The 15,501-nt window shown below is 31.2% G+C and overlaps 1 protein-coding gene across 1 annotated transcript in view; it reads left to right on the forward strand.

Annotated features, from left to right (window-relative positions):
• Nucleotides 1-8,633: 8,633 nt before the first annotated feature.
• Nucleotides 8,634-15,501, forward strand: part of LOC148278948 (aldo-keto reductase AKR2E4-like) — a 29,536-nt gene continuing 22,668 nt past the window's right edge. The window contains exon 1 of the mRNA XM_088230674.1: nucleotides 8,634-8,762. Coding sequence (XP_088086800.1) covers nucleotides 8,706-8,762 — 57 coding nt within the window. The 5' untranslated portion in view covers nucleotides 8,634-8,705. The remainder of the gene's footprint in view (nucleotides 8,763-15,501) is intronic.

A 15,501-nucleotide genomic window follows, 5' to 3' on the forward strand; every position in this document is an offset into this window, starting at 1 on the left:
TACCTATCTTTGTTGGCCTTGTGATGTAATTGATGGTCAGCGCGTTTGCCTACCATTTAAGAGGTCTCAGGTTTGATTCCCGACATGGTTGGTATGTAATTTTTATCCAAAAGGATGTGATTACACTAAAAATATTTAATAGTCGATGGACTGGTACTCGGAAGCGTAAGACTGATCATCTTACCTTCATGTTACAAAAATAATCAATATACGCTGCGATTGATGTGCCAATGCAGTGCTCTATGCACTATTAGGTGCGGAAAGGGAATGATAATGATGTTAAATCTTTGAAAAATCCTTGGGGAAATCAAATCCTTGTATACACATATTTGGACATAATCAAAATATTGTTAACTTAAATATTGTTGCATCCAAAATCCAAATGACATCCGTGATATGTAAGTCTGTAAGTCTAAGCGTTTACAGGGTCTTTGACTTGTCATTACCTGGTTTCAGTGGCCACTTTTTACATAGGTCATTAGCCCTGTAAATGCCTTGATTTCCATATTACCTTTTTAAAAATGGTTTTCCTCTCTGTTGCAACAAATTTAAATCTAAATAGGAACTCCCCAGGGATAAAATCCAGCCGGTCTACAAACATTTGGACATACTCAAAACATTGATTGTTGATTTTATAACTTACCTTACTTAGAATCAGGAAAGGTTTTTTTTTATGTTAGTAAAGCTAGGGTTTCCTAGGACAGCGGTGCCCGTATCTTAACGGCCGTAGTGAACGGTGATGCGGTGGACAGCCGTCGTAATGGTGACTAGAGCGTGGTTTCCTAGGAAAACGGTGTTAAACGGTGTTGATAACACCGTTTTTCTAGAAAACCACTATTTTTTCACCGTTACGACGGCTGTCCATCGCATCACCGTTCACAACGACCGTTAAGATACGGACACCGCTGTCTTAGGAAACCCTAGCTTAACAGGCACACGGAGCAGGACAAGAAAGGCATTTTCACGTCATTAATTTCTAAAGGCATTTTAAAAATTTCAATTAGAGCTTTCAATCACTACCTTGGATACCTAACTATCCGCATAAAATTGGCATTAGTAATATTGCTTGTATTGGCATGATGTAAAGTGATGTTTCTAATATCGGACTCTTATACCCGTATGCAGAGACAAACCTTCAGGTGAGGAAAGTACATTCTATTGTCTTCACCTTCGAGTTATTCTCTGCATTTGAAATTAGAATGTTCTTTCCTCACCTTAAGTTTTGTCTCTGCATACGGGTATTAAGGCGTTGAATTGGGACAACACATCGCGCGAGGAACCCTTGAGCGATGGCTCAATATTATGAAGGCATTATAGGGAAATATCACATACTACGAATACTGATAACAATATATGAAATTGACTAAGAATAGTTAATTGTATTTTTAAAATCAATATGGATGTTGTGGAGAAATGTTTTCATACATAACTTTAAAAAAGAAATTATAAAAAAATGTGTCACTGGAAAAACGCGACATGTTTGGCATTGATAATTGTGACGTCAAGATTCTACAAAAGACGATGTTCTACAAAAATGTAAACGGTTAGGAACAGTGTTCAAAATTAACGTGAGTCGACACGTATTAGGAGCGTGGCCAATGCAATGTTTTTGCACAAATTCAAAATTACATGTATAAAAATATTTTCTATACGAATAGGTAGCAAAAAAAATTTTTTTACTCTATTTTTCAAAAATAAAAATAAAAATAAATGTATTTCATTGACCCTTCTTACTTTTTAAATGTTTTGAAAAAACGTGATATTTCTCAATACTCTCCAATAGCAAGAGTTGGTATTTACCTCTTAAACATAACATTATTTTTGGTACGTGCGCGACCAGAGGCAGGTTGGATCGGAAGCCAATAACATTAAATGTCATTTTAGTGATCAACATTTGGACAATATTGATTTGTAAATGAATACAAATCACAATCAAATACAGCTTTGATGCGAATCTTTAACGATTACCGCGATCATAACTCATCGTTGCTTACCGGATAGGTTTTATTTTTAAGGTAGAAATGTTTTCAAAGGGAGCTCCGAACTATTTGGAGGAAATGGTGGATATTGTATTGTATTATTTATGGCGCCATTTCCGGTCTGCAGTCCTGATTTATCAATGCGTTTTCCGGCAACAATGGAATATCGAGACATTTATTGAAAATATCCAGCTAGAAAAATTATAGAATTTAAATTAGGTAACTTCTTGAGAATTACAAGCCTTATCATCTTTATGTAAAATATAAGGTATTTTTTGAGGTTCTAAAATAATATACTATACATTTAAAAAAGTGTTTAGTTTATTTTTCTTAGGAAAAACGACACAAATCATTTAATAAAAGTATTTCAAGTAGTACATACATCAAGGTGAAGTTTTTCACAAATATAATAGCAGAACAAGTTATACACTAAAAAGAAAATGTGAAATAATATACCAACAATAAAATAAAAAAAGAGCACTGTAAGAAGCTGAGGAAAAGGAAATAACAAAAACATATTAAAATATGTTGAAATTAATGCACTGACGAATATTCAAGGTGATTCTCAACGAAATTATGAAACTGATTGTTCATAGATGGCGCTTTACACAAAATGGCGTACAAACCAAAAAAACTTATCTCTTTTTGTTTTGTACACCATTTTGTGGAGACGACCTAAATTATATTGTTACGAGTATGGTATTTGTTACAATCAATATAGTGTAATGTTTCCGCAAACCAAGTTTTGCAAAATTTCCATTCAAAATAAACGTAAAAATTGAATTTTTCAAAAAAATATATATAAAAACGCCACCTACAATGTGAAACTTCCGGGGAGGCAGGAACCCGCAGGTGTAAAGATGCACATCCACTACCGTATCCTCAAAACGCCCCTTATAGGAGGCTGTTGCGTCCGTTCCCGGAAGTCAATGTTAGTTATGAAATTAAACCACTTTACGCTTGTATTAATTTTAAGCGAGCAGCATCTATAGAGCGAAAAATTATAAAACGCTATCTATAATGAATAATTTGTTTCATATTTTCGTTTTGAATCACCGTAATTTTGAAGGGTTTAAAAATGTTTTTTTGTATGTCGTGAAACTTTATATTAAGTAAGTCAAATTTGGAGCAGCTCCATGGATAAATGAGTTATGAACATAATTTATTTTAACAAAAATTTGAAACTGTCTTGTTTATTTATTTATTTAAATCTTAAAATAGGGCACACATATCATACATATTGTTATGTGTGTTCTAATAATAACATTACGAATATTTTTAATTTATAAATTGTTTATCACATATGTCTTGACCATTATTTTAAATTTTGATATGTTTTTTTCTTCATAAATATTTTTTTTCATTTCGTAATACTTTTTAATTGCTTTAAATAAAATTGAATTTTGTGACTTTGCCTTTTTCCTAAATGGAAGTCTAATTTGGTTCTTTTCTCTAGTATTGTGATTGTGTTCATGCTGGTTCCGATCAATTTTTTTCCAAAATTCTGTTTTTTTATTAGAGTTTATAATTTTATGAACAAATATCATTGTATTGTAAAATATTCTTTGTTTATATGTTAATAATTTCATTTCATTTACCATCGACTTTACCCTCGTATATCTGTTTTTTTTTTTAAATGATTCTAAAGGCTTTATTTTGTAATACAGTTAGTTTATCTATGTTTTCTTTGTTCGATAAAAATAAAATGCTACTACAGTAGTTAACGTGTGGTTCAATAATTGCTTTGTAAATAGTTTTGCAGGAGTCCTTATCAATAAATCTTCTGATCCTTCCCAAAATTGATATTTTTTTTGCAATCTTATTTATTACCATCTTAGCGTTTTGGTGAAATGTAAGTTTTGAATCCAACATTACACCTAAATATTTAATTTCAGTGACTTCATTAAGTTTTTCATTTTCTATTACAATTGATGGTGTAATTTCTATTCTTTTGTTTCCTATATTCATATATTTAGTTTTGTTAACATTTAATTTTAATTTATTAATTTTTAGCCACAGTGATACACTATTAAGATATAACGGAACAATTTATGACGTATTAAAAACTGCATTTTCCTTGTGCCGTGACAAGAACAATAGTTATAAACATTATTGTTTTCTGGTGGTATTTTCATAAAACATCGATAAAGGGTTTGTTTTAAAAATTTTGTGGTGGTAATTTAAAAACTGAATTACAATTTACAACACGATAGCTTTGGAACTGCACACTGATACGCTTTTACAGGTTTCTACAGAATTCTCCAAACCACGTTAGTGTTTACCTTAATTTACCTTGAATTTCTTAATAATTATTATACTCCTCTGTCTGATGAATAAATTAATGTAAAATTAAATATTTGTGCATAACCACTTTATACCAAAGTTCAAATGAAATCAAATTTAAGGTCAGTTGCACCACAAAAAGTAAACTTAAATAAATATTAAAGTTAAGCAATTGCAGCGTTTTTATCAAAATAGGCTAATTGGTTGCATTATATAACGTTTTTCAAGCAAAAATTGACTTATTAAATAGCTATAATAATAATTAACAATATTTTGAGTTTGTCCAAATTTTTGTAGACAAGGACTGGATTCAACTCCCTAGGGAGTTGTTTATATTAACATATTACAACAGAGATGAAGAACATTAAAGAAAAGGTAATATAGAAGTCTAGGCATCTACAGGGCTTATGACCTGTCAATGGTTGGTTTAAGTGGCCACTTTACACACTGTGTAACATTCACCATTCTGCCTATATTTGAACATCTATATTCCTTCAATTCTTCCATCTGTTGATGTTTGTGAAGTTAAAGAGCTGAAACCTTTATTTATGCTGGTGAGATTCATCTAATTGAATTATTTCACCTACATACTAGGCAACGCCTGAAAACGCAAACTTTTTCCAGTTGAATGTTGTTTATTGAATACGGAAATAAAACTGGAGATTTATTTCTACAAAAAGAGAATAATTTACATTTAAAAATAAATTATTAGAGATGAACCAGCTATTTACACTATTTAAATTTTATTGAAGTGTGTAGCAGTCATTTTAATTTTCATAATAATGTAGAGGAGGCGAGGTCTGTATTCTGAATGTAGTATGGCGTTCTATCCTCTCTGCCTACCTCTACATGAAAACAGCGCAATGGTTTTTTTAAATAATTTATTTAGGATATATAGCATCATTTTTGTGCAAATAATCTCAAGGGCGCTGTACAATGATCATTCCAACACGCCTTGTAGCTGCAGATCATGTAAACGGTTGGGATTTTAGTTGCCCATTTCCAATAAGGTTAAATATTCAAAATTATTTACGAGCTAGATTACAAGTCTTGCAGCTGCATAGCAAACGGATGATTAGGAATCTAATTAAAATCTAAAAAAATGAATGAGAAGTGCTTTTAGTTTATAAATTATCGTATACAATATAGATTACATGTCCTGCAGCTACAGAGCGCATGGGAAGTCAAAATTATTGACCCTATTTATAGTTGATGTTTAATTTAGACAGAATATGAAAGCCAACATTACCAAAAGTCTTTGCGTTACAAATCGCATCGACGAGTGGAATTTTAGGAACTTCAAACTGATTTCAAAAAGTTTACAACAGGAAAATACAAACATTTGTATTGTTTGTTTATATAATTTAAAAGACTCATCGTGTATTTTAAAGTTAGATACCAAAAATGAGTAGAAACTTTGAAATCGTACAGCTTACCTACCACATACCGCACACCGCATCTGAGGACATAAGTCTCCTTGGCGGTGCCCACATACACGGAAAATTTGCTCGTTGTCAAACGAGAAAAGCTGCCCGAAGGAGCTCTCTGAAATCTGGTAGCCTTAGCATCTTTGTGCTGAAAGAAAGTAATCCAGAAGTACATAATATGTACTTCATTGGATTGAGAAGAGAGGGAAGCGAATTCTTCACTAACTGGGATTAAATTGATTGGATATGATCAATTCGCTGAAATGGTTACAAAACTTTTTAAAAGCCTTGAAATTCTTTTTAGAAGCCACCAGATCTGTATTTGAAATCGTACATCGAAAATATTTTTAATCTATATATTTATTTATCGGTTGATGATTGGTCGCTAAGCTTAGGGTAGGAGAAGTTAAATTGTAGATTCCACTAAAAACTAAATTCTATAAAATTCAGTTAAAAGAAATCAATGGGTAGAAAGTATAAAAAATTTAAGGAAAACCTCTGATTAGCATCCATTGAAAACGAATGTTTTGTCTAAACATTCAAATACAAACTTATTTATATCCAAAAAAATAGTGTCCTCCCAATTTTTTAGTTTATGCATTCTCGTCGAATGCAACCCTAGTGAATGATGAATAAAACATTAACGCCCCTAACTGTTTGTCTTTATATCAGATTGAAGATTTTAAGAGCTATAAATATGCCCAGGCCGAAGGTATTTAAAAAAAACCACAAGTAAATCGGTCTAGGAGTTTTTTAGTCTATCGAGGACGCACATACAAAAATTGCCTTTTATATAACCAATATTGAATCTACTACTCCACAAATGAATAGCTTATGTAATGTGTTTGTTCTTTCATTGTGCGTTTTGTAATATGTTCATAAATTAATTATAAACATAAATTCGTAGTGTTGGAAACTGTTTGAACATTTTGTTAATTATCTCTGTTTATTAAGTCTTCTTTGGTTATTCTCAAATGTAAATTAAAAAAATTATATATATTGTGAAGTGTCTTTGGCACGGGTAGAGATGCAAGGCGGTAAAATTACCGCGGTATTTTACGGGAATTTTACCAGATTTTGGTAAAATACGGTATTTTTCGGTAAGAAACAAATTTGACGAACTAACTTTTATTTTTCAATGATATAATACCGTAAATTACGGTATTTTACCGCGACTTTTGGTAAAATTACGTAATTTTACATCCATAGGCACGGGTAACACCATTGAGGTCACATAATTTTTACTATTAATCCTAGTTTATAATGGAAAAAAATATGAATAATTAAAAACTATATATGACCAACGATATAATGAGGGTGAGACTGTTTTAATCGCAACAAAATTCGTAAACAAGAACAGTTATAGAAATACATAGTTAATTCAATTTTGTAACACGAATACGATACATCCATTATTAATCCAGGTCTTGAGAGATTTTAAAGGCCTGTAAGTTTTGAAGATAATGTTTATACCGATACGTTAATTCCTTAACAAAATGGATTCCTATGTCATTGTTAAACTTGGATTACAATGGAATTATTCTATCCGAAAATCAGAGATAGTAAAGGGCATTCGAATAGTGTAAACAAAATAAATATAGTAAAACTCCAATTATATGAATAAATGAGTGCCAGATTTTTAAAAAGGGGTCATTATTATGTCATCACCGAGATAAATAAAGCATATATGCATAGAATTAAGAATAGTCCAGAAACCGCATACGCACATCAAACAGAAGGCGACTAAACTACTCATAAATGAGTAGGTTTACGTTTTGACCCATTAGTTTCTTTGAAGACGTCGCTCAGTACGCAACTCCTGATTTGAATTCAACTATGCCGTGTTGTGTCCTTTTGAAGTGTAGAAATACTGCTAGGATCTTAAAGAAACAGGATGCAATCACATTTCATTTGTAATTAGCAAATGAATGTGTATGTAACAAATGCATTAGTTAAAAATTGAATTGAGTTTTTCCATCTGTCAGATAAGCATCAGGTAGTAATTTTTTTTACCCTACTTTGCTCATCTAATAAAAGAACCAATAAAAATTGGATCTCAGATTAAACAACTCTATTGAGGACATTTGACCGAAATTATCTTTAAAACATCAAATAATATCATGATATAAAAATATCCGTTTTATGTAAAATAAAATTGGTTTTACGTTTTAAGTTTAAAGTTCATTAATTCAATTACTCTTATTAAATAACCGTTTACTTATCTACTCTGTTGTGTTAATCAATATTTCCGCGTGCACAATAAAATTTTAGAGAAATTAACAGATGCTTTTTTTTAACCTTATATTTGCGTTATAATGATATTTTTTCCCATCGTGCAACATTACGCTGCGGCATCACGAATGCACGCGGCGAAAATGAGGCATGGTGAGGGAATTATTGGATACAGTCCGATGTATTCAAATATGATTCTACGGTCCTTCTGGACTATTCTTAATTCTATGCATCCATGTCATTTTGTTAATGCAGTGTAGGCTAACGTGGTATTATAGTAGACAAATATGTTTGAAAGGCAAAAGCGCACAAACGGTTTTTTTCCTTTATCGTTCATTTTTTTTTTGCATCTAATTTACAAATTGTTTTAAAATCATGACTCGATATTGATTAATTAAAAATGTTTATTCATTTACTCTGTTGAATCAATCTTGCAGAGAATAATCGAGTTTCGTATTTGAATTCAACAACATTGAATTGTTTAGATGATGAGAATTCTTCATGTCAAACTGGTTGCCATAATCCGCTTAGTTCAATCGCTAAGCATTAGTTAAACTTCAAGTCCCACTCGAGCAATAGTTGCGGGAGTAACTTGAGTATTGTTGAATCCTTGGATTGCGGTTGAACATAGGTTTGACGAACGCAGAATTATTAATATATGTTCGAGGTCATTCAAAAGAGTTAAGAACGAGGAGCAAGACCTGATTAATTCAGTTGTCGGTGAGGTTAGCTGCACTCCAGTTTACTCTTGGATTCTACTACACTCCTGATACCAGAAATCAAGATGTTTAAGTTTTTATTTTTAGTTATTGCTACCGTAATCTCAAGTGCTTCAGGAAGTGTAAGTATGAAATTATATGAAATTATATAATATTTTATTTAATACATTCTGTAACACTTCATAAATAATTACTATAAAAATAAAAACTAAGTTATAAGTTAAAAAATTACAACAGGGATGGAGAATACCTTAAATAAGGGAATATGGAAGTCTTTTCATTTACAGGGCTTATGACATGTCATTGGCTGGTTTAAGTGGTCACTTTACACACTGTGCAACATTCACCATTTTGCCTATGTTTAAACATCCATATTTCTTCAATTCTTTCTTTTGTTCATTTAAGTGAAATTTAAGAGCTGAAACGTTTATTGTTGTGAAGAGATTCATCTGACTGAATTATTTCACATACTAGGCAACGCCTGAAAACGATTTTTCAATTCTTCAACTTCTTGGACCAGTTGGTTTCGTGTAATTTGTTAATTTGTTAATCTTTATGACTCCCGAGGGGTAGAAATCCAGTTTTTTGTCTACGAGTATTTGGACAAACTCAAATATTGTAAGTTACACTTTCAAAAAACTTTCAATACGAGTAATAATTAAATAATAAATATTTCATTCTTATATTAAGGCTATACTGACAGAATGCATGCGAAGTCAACAGTCTTTACATATTTCAAATATTTTTAAACATATGTGCACGATGTTAATTTCAAATTTTAAGCTATGTCTAGAATAAATATTACTCTTTCAAAGCTTGAAAAAACTTATAATAAAAGAAAATTGTGGGAGAAATAATGCGTTGAAAGAATAAAAGGCTTAAAATGCGATTATTTCTGAACTTGTTTTAATGACTTAATAATGTTTTTGAAAGTAAATTATTCTACCAAATCCCAAAAGGAACACTCCCACACTACCAGAAGTCAAACTAGAGAATGGGTCATAGGGTCTATCACAAACGAAACGAAGTCGATACGTAACATCTTATCCCTAATTAAACTCATACAACTATATATTTTTTTATGTAACTCAGTTATAACTTATGGTATAATAGGATGGGGAGGCACTAATAAATCGATATTAAAACCTCTCGAATCTGCTCAAAAATCAATAATTAAGATAATTTTTAAAAAGCCCTTCAGGTACCTCAGCGTCAAGTTATTTGAGAAATTTGAGATCTTAGATATAAAGCAATTATATATTTTTAGAATAATAATGTTTGTGAAAGCAAATTATTCTATCAAATCCTAAAACGAACACTCCCACACTACCAGAAGTCAAACTAGAGGATGGGTCATGGGGTCTGCCACAAATTCTGAATTGTGGCAAAGAAATTTCAGGTTTCTGGGCCCCAAAATATTTAATATGTTAACCAAACATTGTAAAACCATGACCCGGATTCATTAAAAAAATGGTTATTAGGCTTAGGTCGAGAAAAATTGGAAAATTTACTCAAAATAATTTCTTAAATAATAAATGGTATAAATTAATATTGTATAACTGTATAGTAAATCAACTAGTAGATAGTAATGTTATTGTTTACTTTTGCATAAAAATGTCTGCCTTAAAACAGGTTGTACCTAGTTAGGCAGACTAGACATGATCCAGAGAAATCTATTACCTAAGTGTGTATGTAGTAGATAAAGTATTTGTTATTTTGTTAATAAACTATGATTATTATTATTATTCTGTCAGTATTTAATAATATGCAAAAAATAAATCGAAATCACACACAAACGTGTGGTAATGGCTGCTTTAAAGAAAACAGTAAATAAATTAATAATCTGATCGTTTTCCTTTTAATCTGTCAATTGCTTTTTTTCCTTTTAATTAATATCAGTTAAAAAGATATTCACACTTTTTTATATTTAGTCATAAACTGTGCAAACATAATACATGAATGTCCTAATATCAGCTTACATCTAATTATCATTAAAGTATATACTAATTATTAACATTTTTAAACAATATATGTACCCTTAAAAGCTATCACGAAAAATATTGCAGAGAACAAAACATTTGAAATAAATTTAATCTATTACAAAACAAAGCTCCAAGAATAATCCCAAGAAAAATAGCAGAAACACAGGGGTTAAGTGGATGCTGAATGACTTGATTACACTACTTACTCATTGTAAACAAAGAAAAACCCTTCCATACAATAATTCTCGTTAAAAAAATTAATACATCATAATTTTGGAAAACCCAAAAAAAAACTTATTTTAAGTCAGCCAAATACAATTACTTTTTAAGAGCCAACTTATCTGCTAAACACGTGGTTTTTAAACTTACATTTTAATATTTATTTTATTTGTTCTCTTATTTCTAATAGTATTTCCTTAGAGTAAGATATATATACTCTAAGGGTATTTCCTTATAATATAACTGTACAGGTTGGTGCATCAATGAGTTTAGTTAGGTACTTTTCGTTGTAGCATGCTCATTTTTTGTTTTCCTAACGATGTTTATAATTTTTTATTTGATTCAAGTTTATAAACCACACCTAAATATTGGAAAGGTACTAAAGAAAAATATTATATTCACCTTAAATATTACATCTGACAGTTCATTACTTTAGAAATTCCCATGGTAAAAATTAATTCCTAATATTTTCTGCAATATCCCCACAGAGTAAGGAATAAAGCCCTTTGAAAATGGTTGTTCAAAAGGGAACCTTTATCGGTTCGACTATACACGCCGTGAGTTACTTATTATTTCTATTCCCTAGAAGAATATTACGTGTTCCTTAATGGTTTCTTGCTGCTTAATTATGTAATAATTATCTCGGAATTACGCCTTAATTAGAAGTAAAGGATCAGAACATCCAGTTTGCTGATATTAGACTCGAGATCGCGTACAACGCTTTGCAATTTGAACGCCATATTTGAAGACATTCTTTGTACAGTAAAGATCCGGAGTGACATATGTATATTCGTAGAAATGCTTCTATACGAATGGATTAAAAATTTCAGCGACAAAACCATAATTTGATGTAAAGCACTGCATCATTTTTTTTATTTACATCTAAGGATAACGCTTTATCTCATCAGATCCAGCATAGGAACAATGTCACTAAAACAATATATGCATAAATAAAATTTCATAAACGCACAGTACAAAGAAATAAATTGGATGAATAAAAAATCAAATTGACTAAATTGTGCCCGTACAGTTTCTTTATACACGATAAAGAACTTAGATATGAAACTGATTAATTACCTATTATGAATTATGTAACAATAGTTTTGATGCAATGCGAATATTTAAAAAAAACAAAGCAGTACTAAAAGTAATTAAAATATATATCTTTGAAATGCTCAAAATAATTATATATTGAAAAATAACACTTTTAAAAGCAACATTTAAAGATATTAAAATTAAAGTCAGTTACAAAATAATATTAAAATTGATTTGATTGATTGAATTGATTTAAAAAAAACAGTAAATAAAACACGACAAATACTAAAAAAACTAAATCTAAAAATAATAATTAATGTAAATACATACAATTATGTATATTTATTTATTTATTTGACCAATTGTAGTCTGCATTACTTGACAGAATGTTTAACCCATTGGGCCTTACTCATTTGGCATAAAGTGACGTCTAGGTATATTGGTAAAATACGGATGGTATTACCATCTTCATCATCCCATTCATAAGTAAGGCTCTAAATGTAGTAAATAAAAAAGGTATACGACTGTAAATAAAAGTTAGAAGTTAATGAATAGAAAACAGATAGCTGCAAAACTGCTAGTATGTATAGAAAAATAATAATGATGAAAATATTCATGGTGTAGTAACAAAAATAATAATTACTTTATCTACTACATACACACTTAGGTAATAGATTTCTCTGGATCATGTCTAGTCTGCCTAACTACGTACAACCTGTTTTAAGGGAGATATTTTTATGCAAAATAAACAATAATATTACCACTTACTAGTAAGTTAACTATACAGTAATACAATATTAATTTATACCATTTATTACGAAAGAAAGTTTTTGAGTAAATTTTTTATTTTTTATTAATTTGTAAATTGAATCCGGGTCATGGTTTTGCAATGTTCGGGTAACATTTTGAATATTTTGGGGCCCAGAACCTGAAATTTCTTTGCCGCAATTCGGAATTTGTGGCAGACCCCATGACCCATCCTGTAGTTTGACTTCTGTTAGTGTGGGAGTGTTCGTTTTGGAATTTAATAGAATAATTTGCTTTCACAAACATTATTTTTCTAAATATATATTATTGACTTATATCTAAGATCTCAAATTCCTCAAATAACTTGACGCTAGGGTACCTGAAGGGCTTTTTAAAAATTATTTTAATTATTGATTTCTGAGCAGATTCGAGAGGTTTTAATATCGATTTATTAGTGCCTCCCAATCCTATTATGCCATCAGTTATAATTGAGTTACATGAAATAAAATATAGTTGTTTGAGTTTAATTAGGCATAAAATGTTACGTATCGACTTAAAGATGTGGGAAAGTTTTCTAATTTTTCGTGTTATATATTCGATGTGTTCTATCCATTTAAAGATGTCCGTATGATTTGTCCATAGATCCATATTATCCGCAGAAGCCGTTTTCAGCAAGCAAATTGCCCTAATAATGGGTGATTTCTGACTTGCATTTGTACGGCTTCTGGGTGTGTAAAACAGCGCATGAGATCTCGCTCTAGTATAACTATTGGGAATATAAAACTGATCTATTTAATTATATCTATATATACTAGCGGACCCGACAGACGTTGTCCTGCCCGAACGTTGGCAAAAGACTTTTCATTGATAAGTAGGTACCTTGATACTTGTTTGTGATTAAATTCCAAAACCAAAAATTGTCAATATTAAAAAAATATTGAATTTAAGAAGGTACTTGTTTATGATTGAATTCCAAAACATAAAATAAATATTTCTTCAAATACGGCATTCTTTTTGCAAACGTCAAACTCCGGTCGTCTCACTAACAAAGGGGTGTACTTATGTAGGAATACGATTTTTAAAAACGTATTAAATTTAATATTATTTTAGTGTTACCAAAAATCCAATAAAAAGAAATAAATGGGTAGAAACTATTTGGAATTTAAGGAAAGAATCTGATTGATATCCACAAAAAACAAATGCTGTTTGTAAATATTCAAAATCAAACTTTTTTTATACACAAAAAAACAACATCTTTCCTTTTTTTGGAAATGGATTCTCCTCGATTGCAACCCTGATAGATCGATGAAAAAAACATTTATGCTCCTAACTTATGTTTTACATATTCGATTGAAGATTTTAATATCTACGAACACGCACAGCGCAAAGATCTATATTTCTCTGAAAACCGCACGTAAATCGGTTAAGCCGTTTAGGAGGAGTACGGTGACATCACACGTACAGAGGAATTATATATATAAAGATATACGAGAATGTATATATTGTCTATGTCTTGTGAATACAATAATACAAGGGAAGTATAAAAATATATGGAAAACCGGCGAGGGTATCGTTCTAAGGTTTTAAATGCATTCTTTTTAAATCCTTACATGGTAAAATATGTCATTAAAAAACCTGTTAAATGTTATTAACAAACATTAACAATAAATAAATGATAAGCAATTTAATAATTTATGTACTTACCCATAATGAGTAAGTAAGTTAGCCTCGTGGTGGAATGGTCGTTTGCCTACCAAGCAAGAGGTCTCGGGTTCGGTTCCCGACATGATTGATATGAAATATTTATTGAAAAGGGTGTTTTCACATTAGAATATTTCATATACCCTGGACTAGTACCTGAAGGGTATTGTACTGGGTACTGATCATCTTATCTTCATGTAACAAAAAACTATCACGACACGCTGCGATTGGTGAACCAATTCAGCGTCCTATGCACTATTAGGTGCAGAAAGGGAATGATGAATGTGTAAGTGCTGTTCTGCGGGAAACTGGATATAAAAACATTTTCTTAAGCGCGATAAAAATTAGAACATTTAATTATACAGCGAAGTATCTTGAAAACACATTAAAAAAATGAATATAAATGAAGTAATTTGTATTACTTCTCAAGTTCTTCCGAATCAACCAATGATAGAGTGTTGTGACAGATTTCCAATTTCAGGAAGCTAACTCACCAGTCAGCAGAACTTGTGACGTCACTGGCGTAGTAATTTCAAAATTACGAAACCTTTCAAAATCGGAGTGCTGATAATATTACTACTACTACTACCACCATCACGCCATTTCCCCGTAGGGGTAGGCAGAGATAATGGACCGCCACACACGTCTAACCTGGCATATATTCTTAGTTTCTTCCACATTCATACATCTTGTCATACATGCCCTTCGGTTCTACCGACTTTTGACATGACCAGACTTAAGAATTCTCTGATCATGCCACGCCTTCCTTGGTCATCCTCGTCTCACGTTACCGTTCATTTTTGCCATATATACTTGTTTCAATATTCTTTCGTCGTCCATTCGTTCTACATGACCAAACCATCTCAGAGACCCTTTCTTAATCTTATCAATTATACTTGACTCAGATTTACACTCTCGCCTGATCTCATCATTCGTAACCTTGTCATACATTGATTTCCCACACATTGGTCTAAGAAATCACATTTCAACCGCGTTTTCCCGGCTTTCATCCTTCCTTTGCCAGTTCAATGTTTCACTTCCATACATAAGTGTTGGGACTAAAACTTCGTTGTGCACTGCCAATTTAGCTTCGATCGACATATTTTTGTTAGCAATTACTGTGCTTAGTGCTCCGTTCATTTTGTTGCCCGCATTCACTCTCCTTTAAACATATTTT

This window comes from Micrasema longulum, unplaced genomic scaffold (assembly GCF_059751315.1).
Source record: "Micrasema longulum isolate JH-2025_06_02 unplaced genomic scaffold, ASM5975131v1 h1tg000805l, whole genome shotgun sequence".
Taxonomy (NCBI): Eukaryota; Metazoa; Arthropoda; class Insecta; order Trichoptera; family Brachycentridae; genus Micrasema; species Micrasema longulum.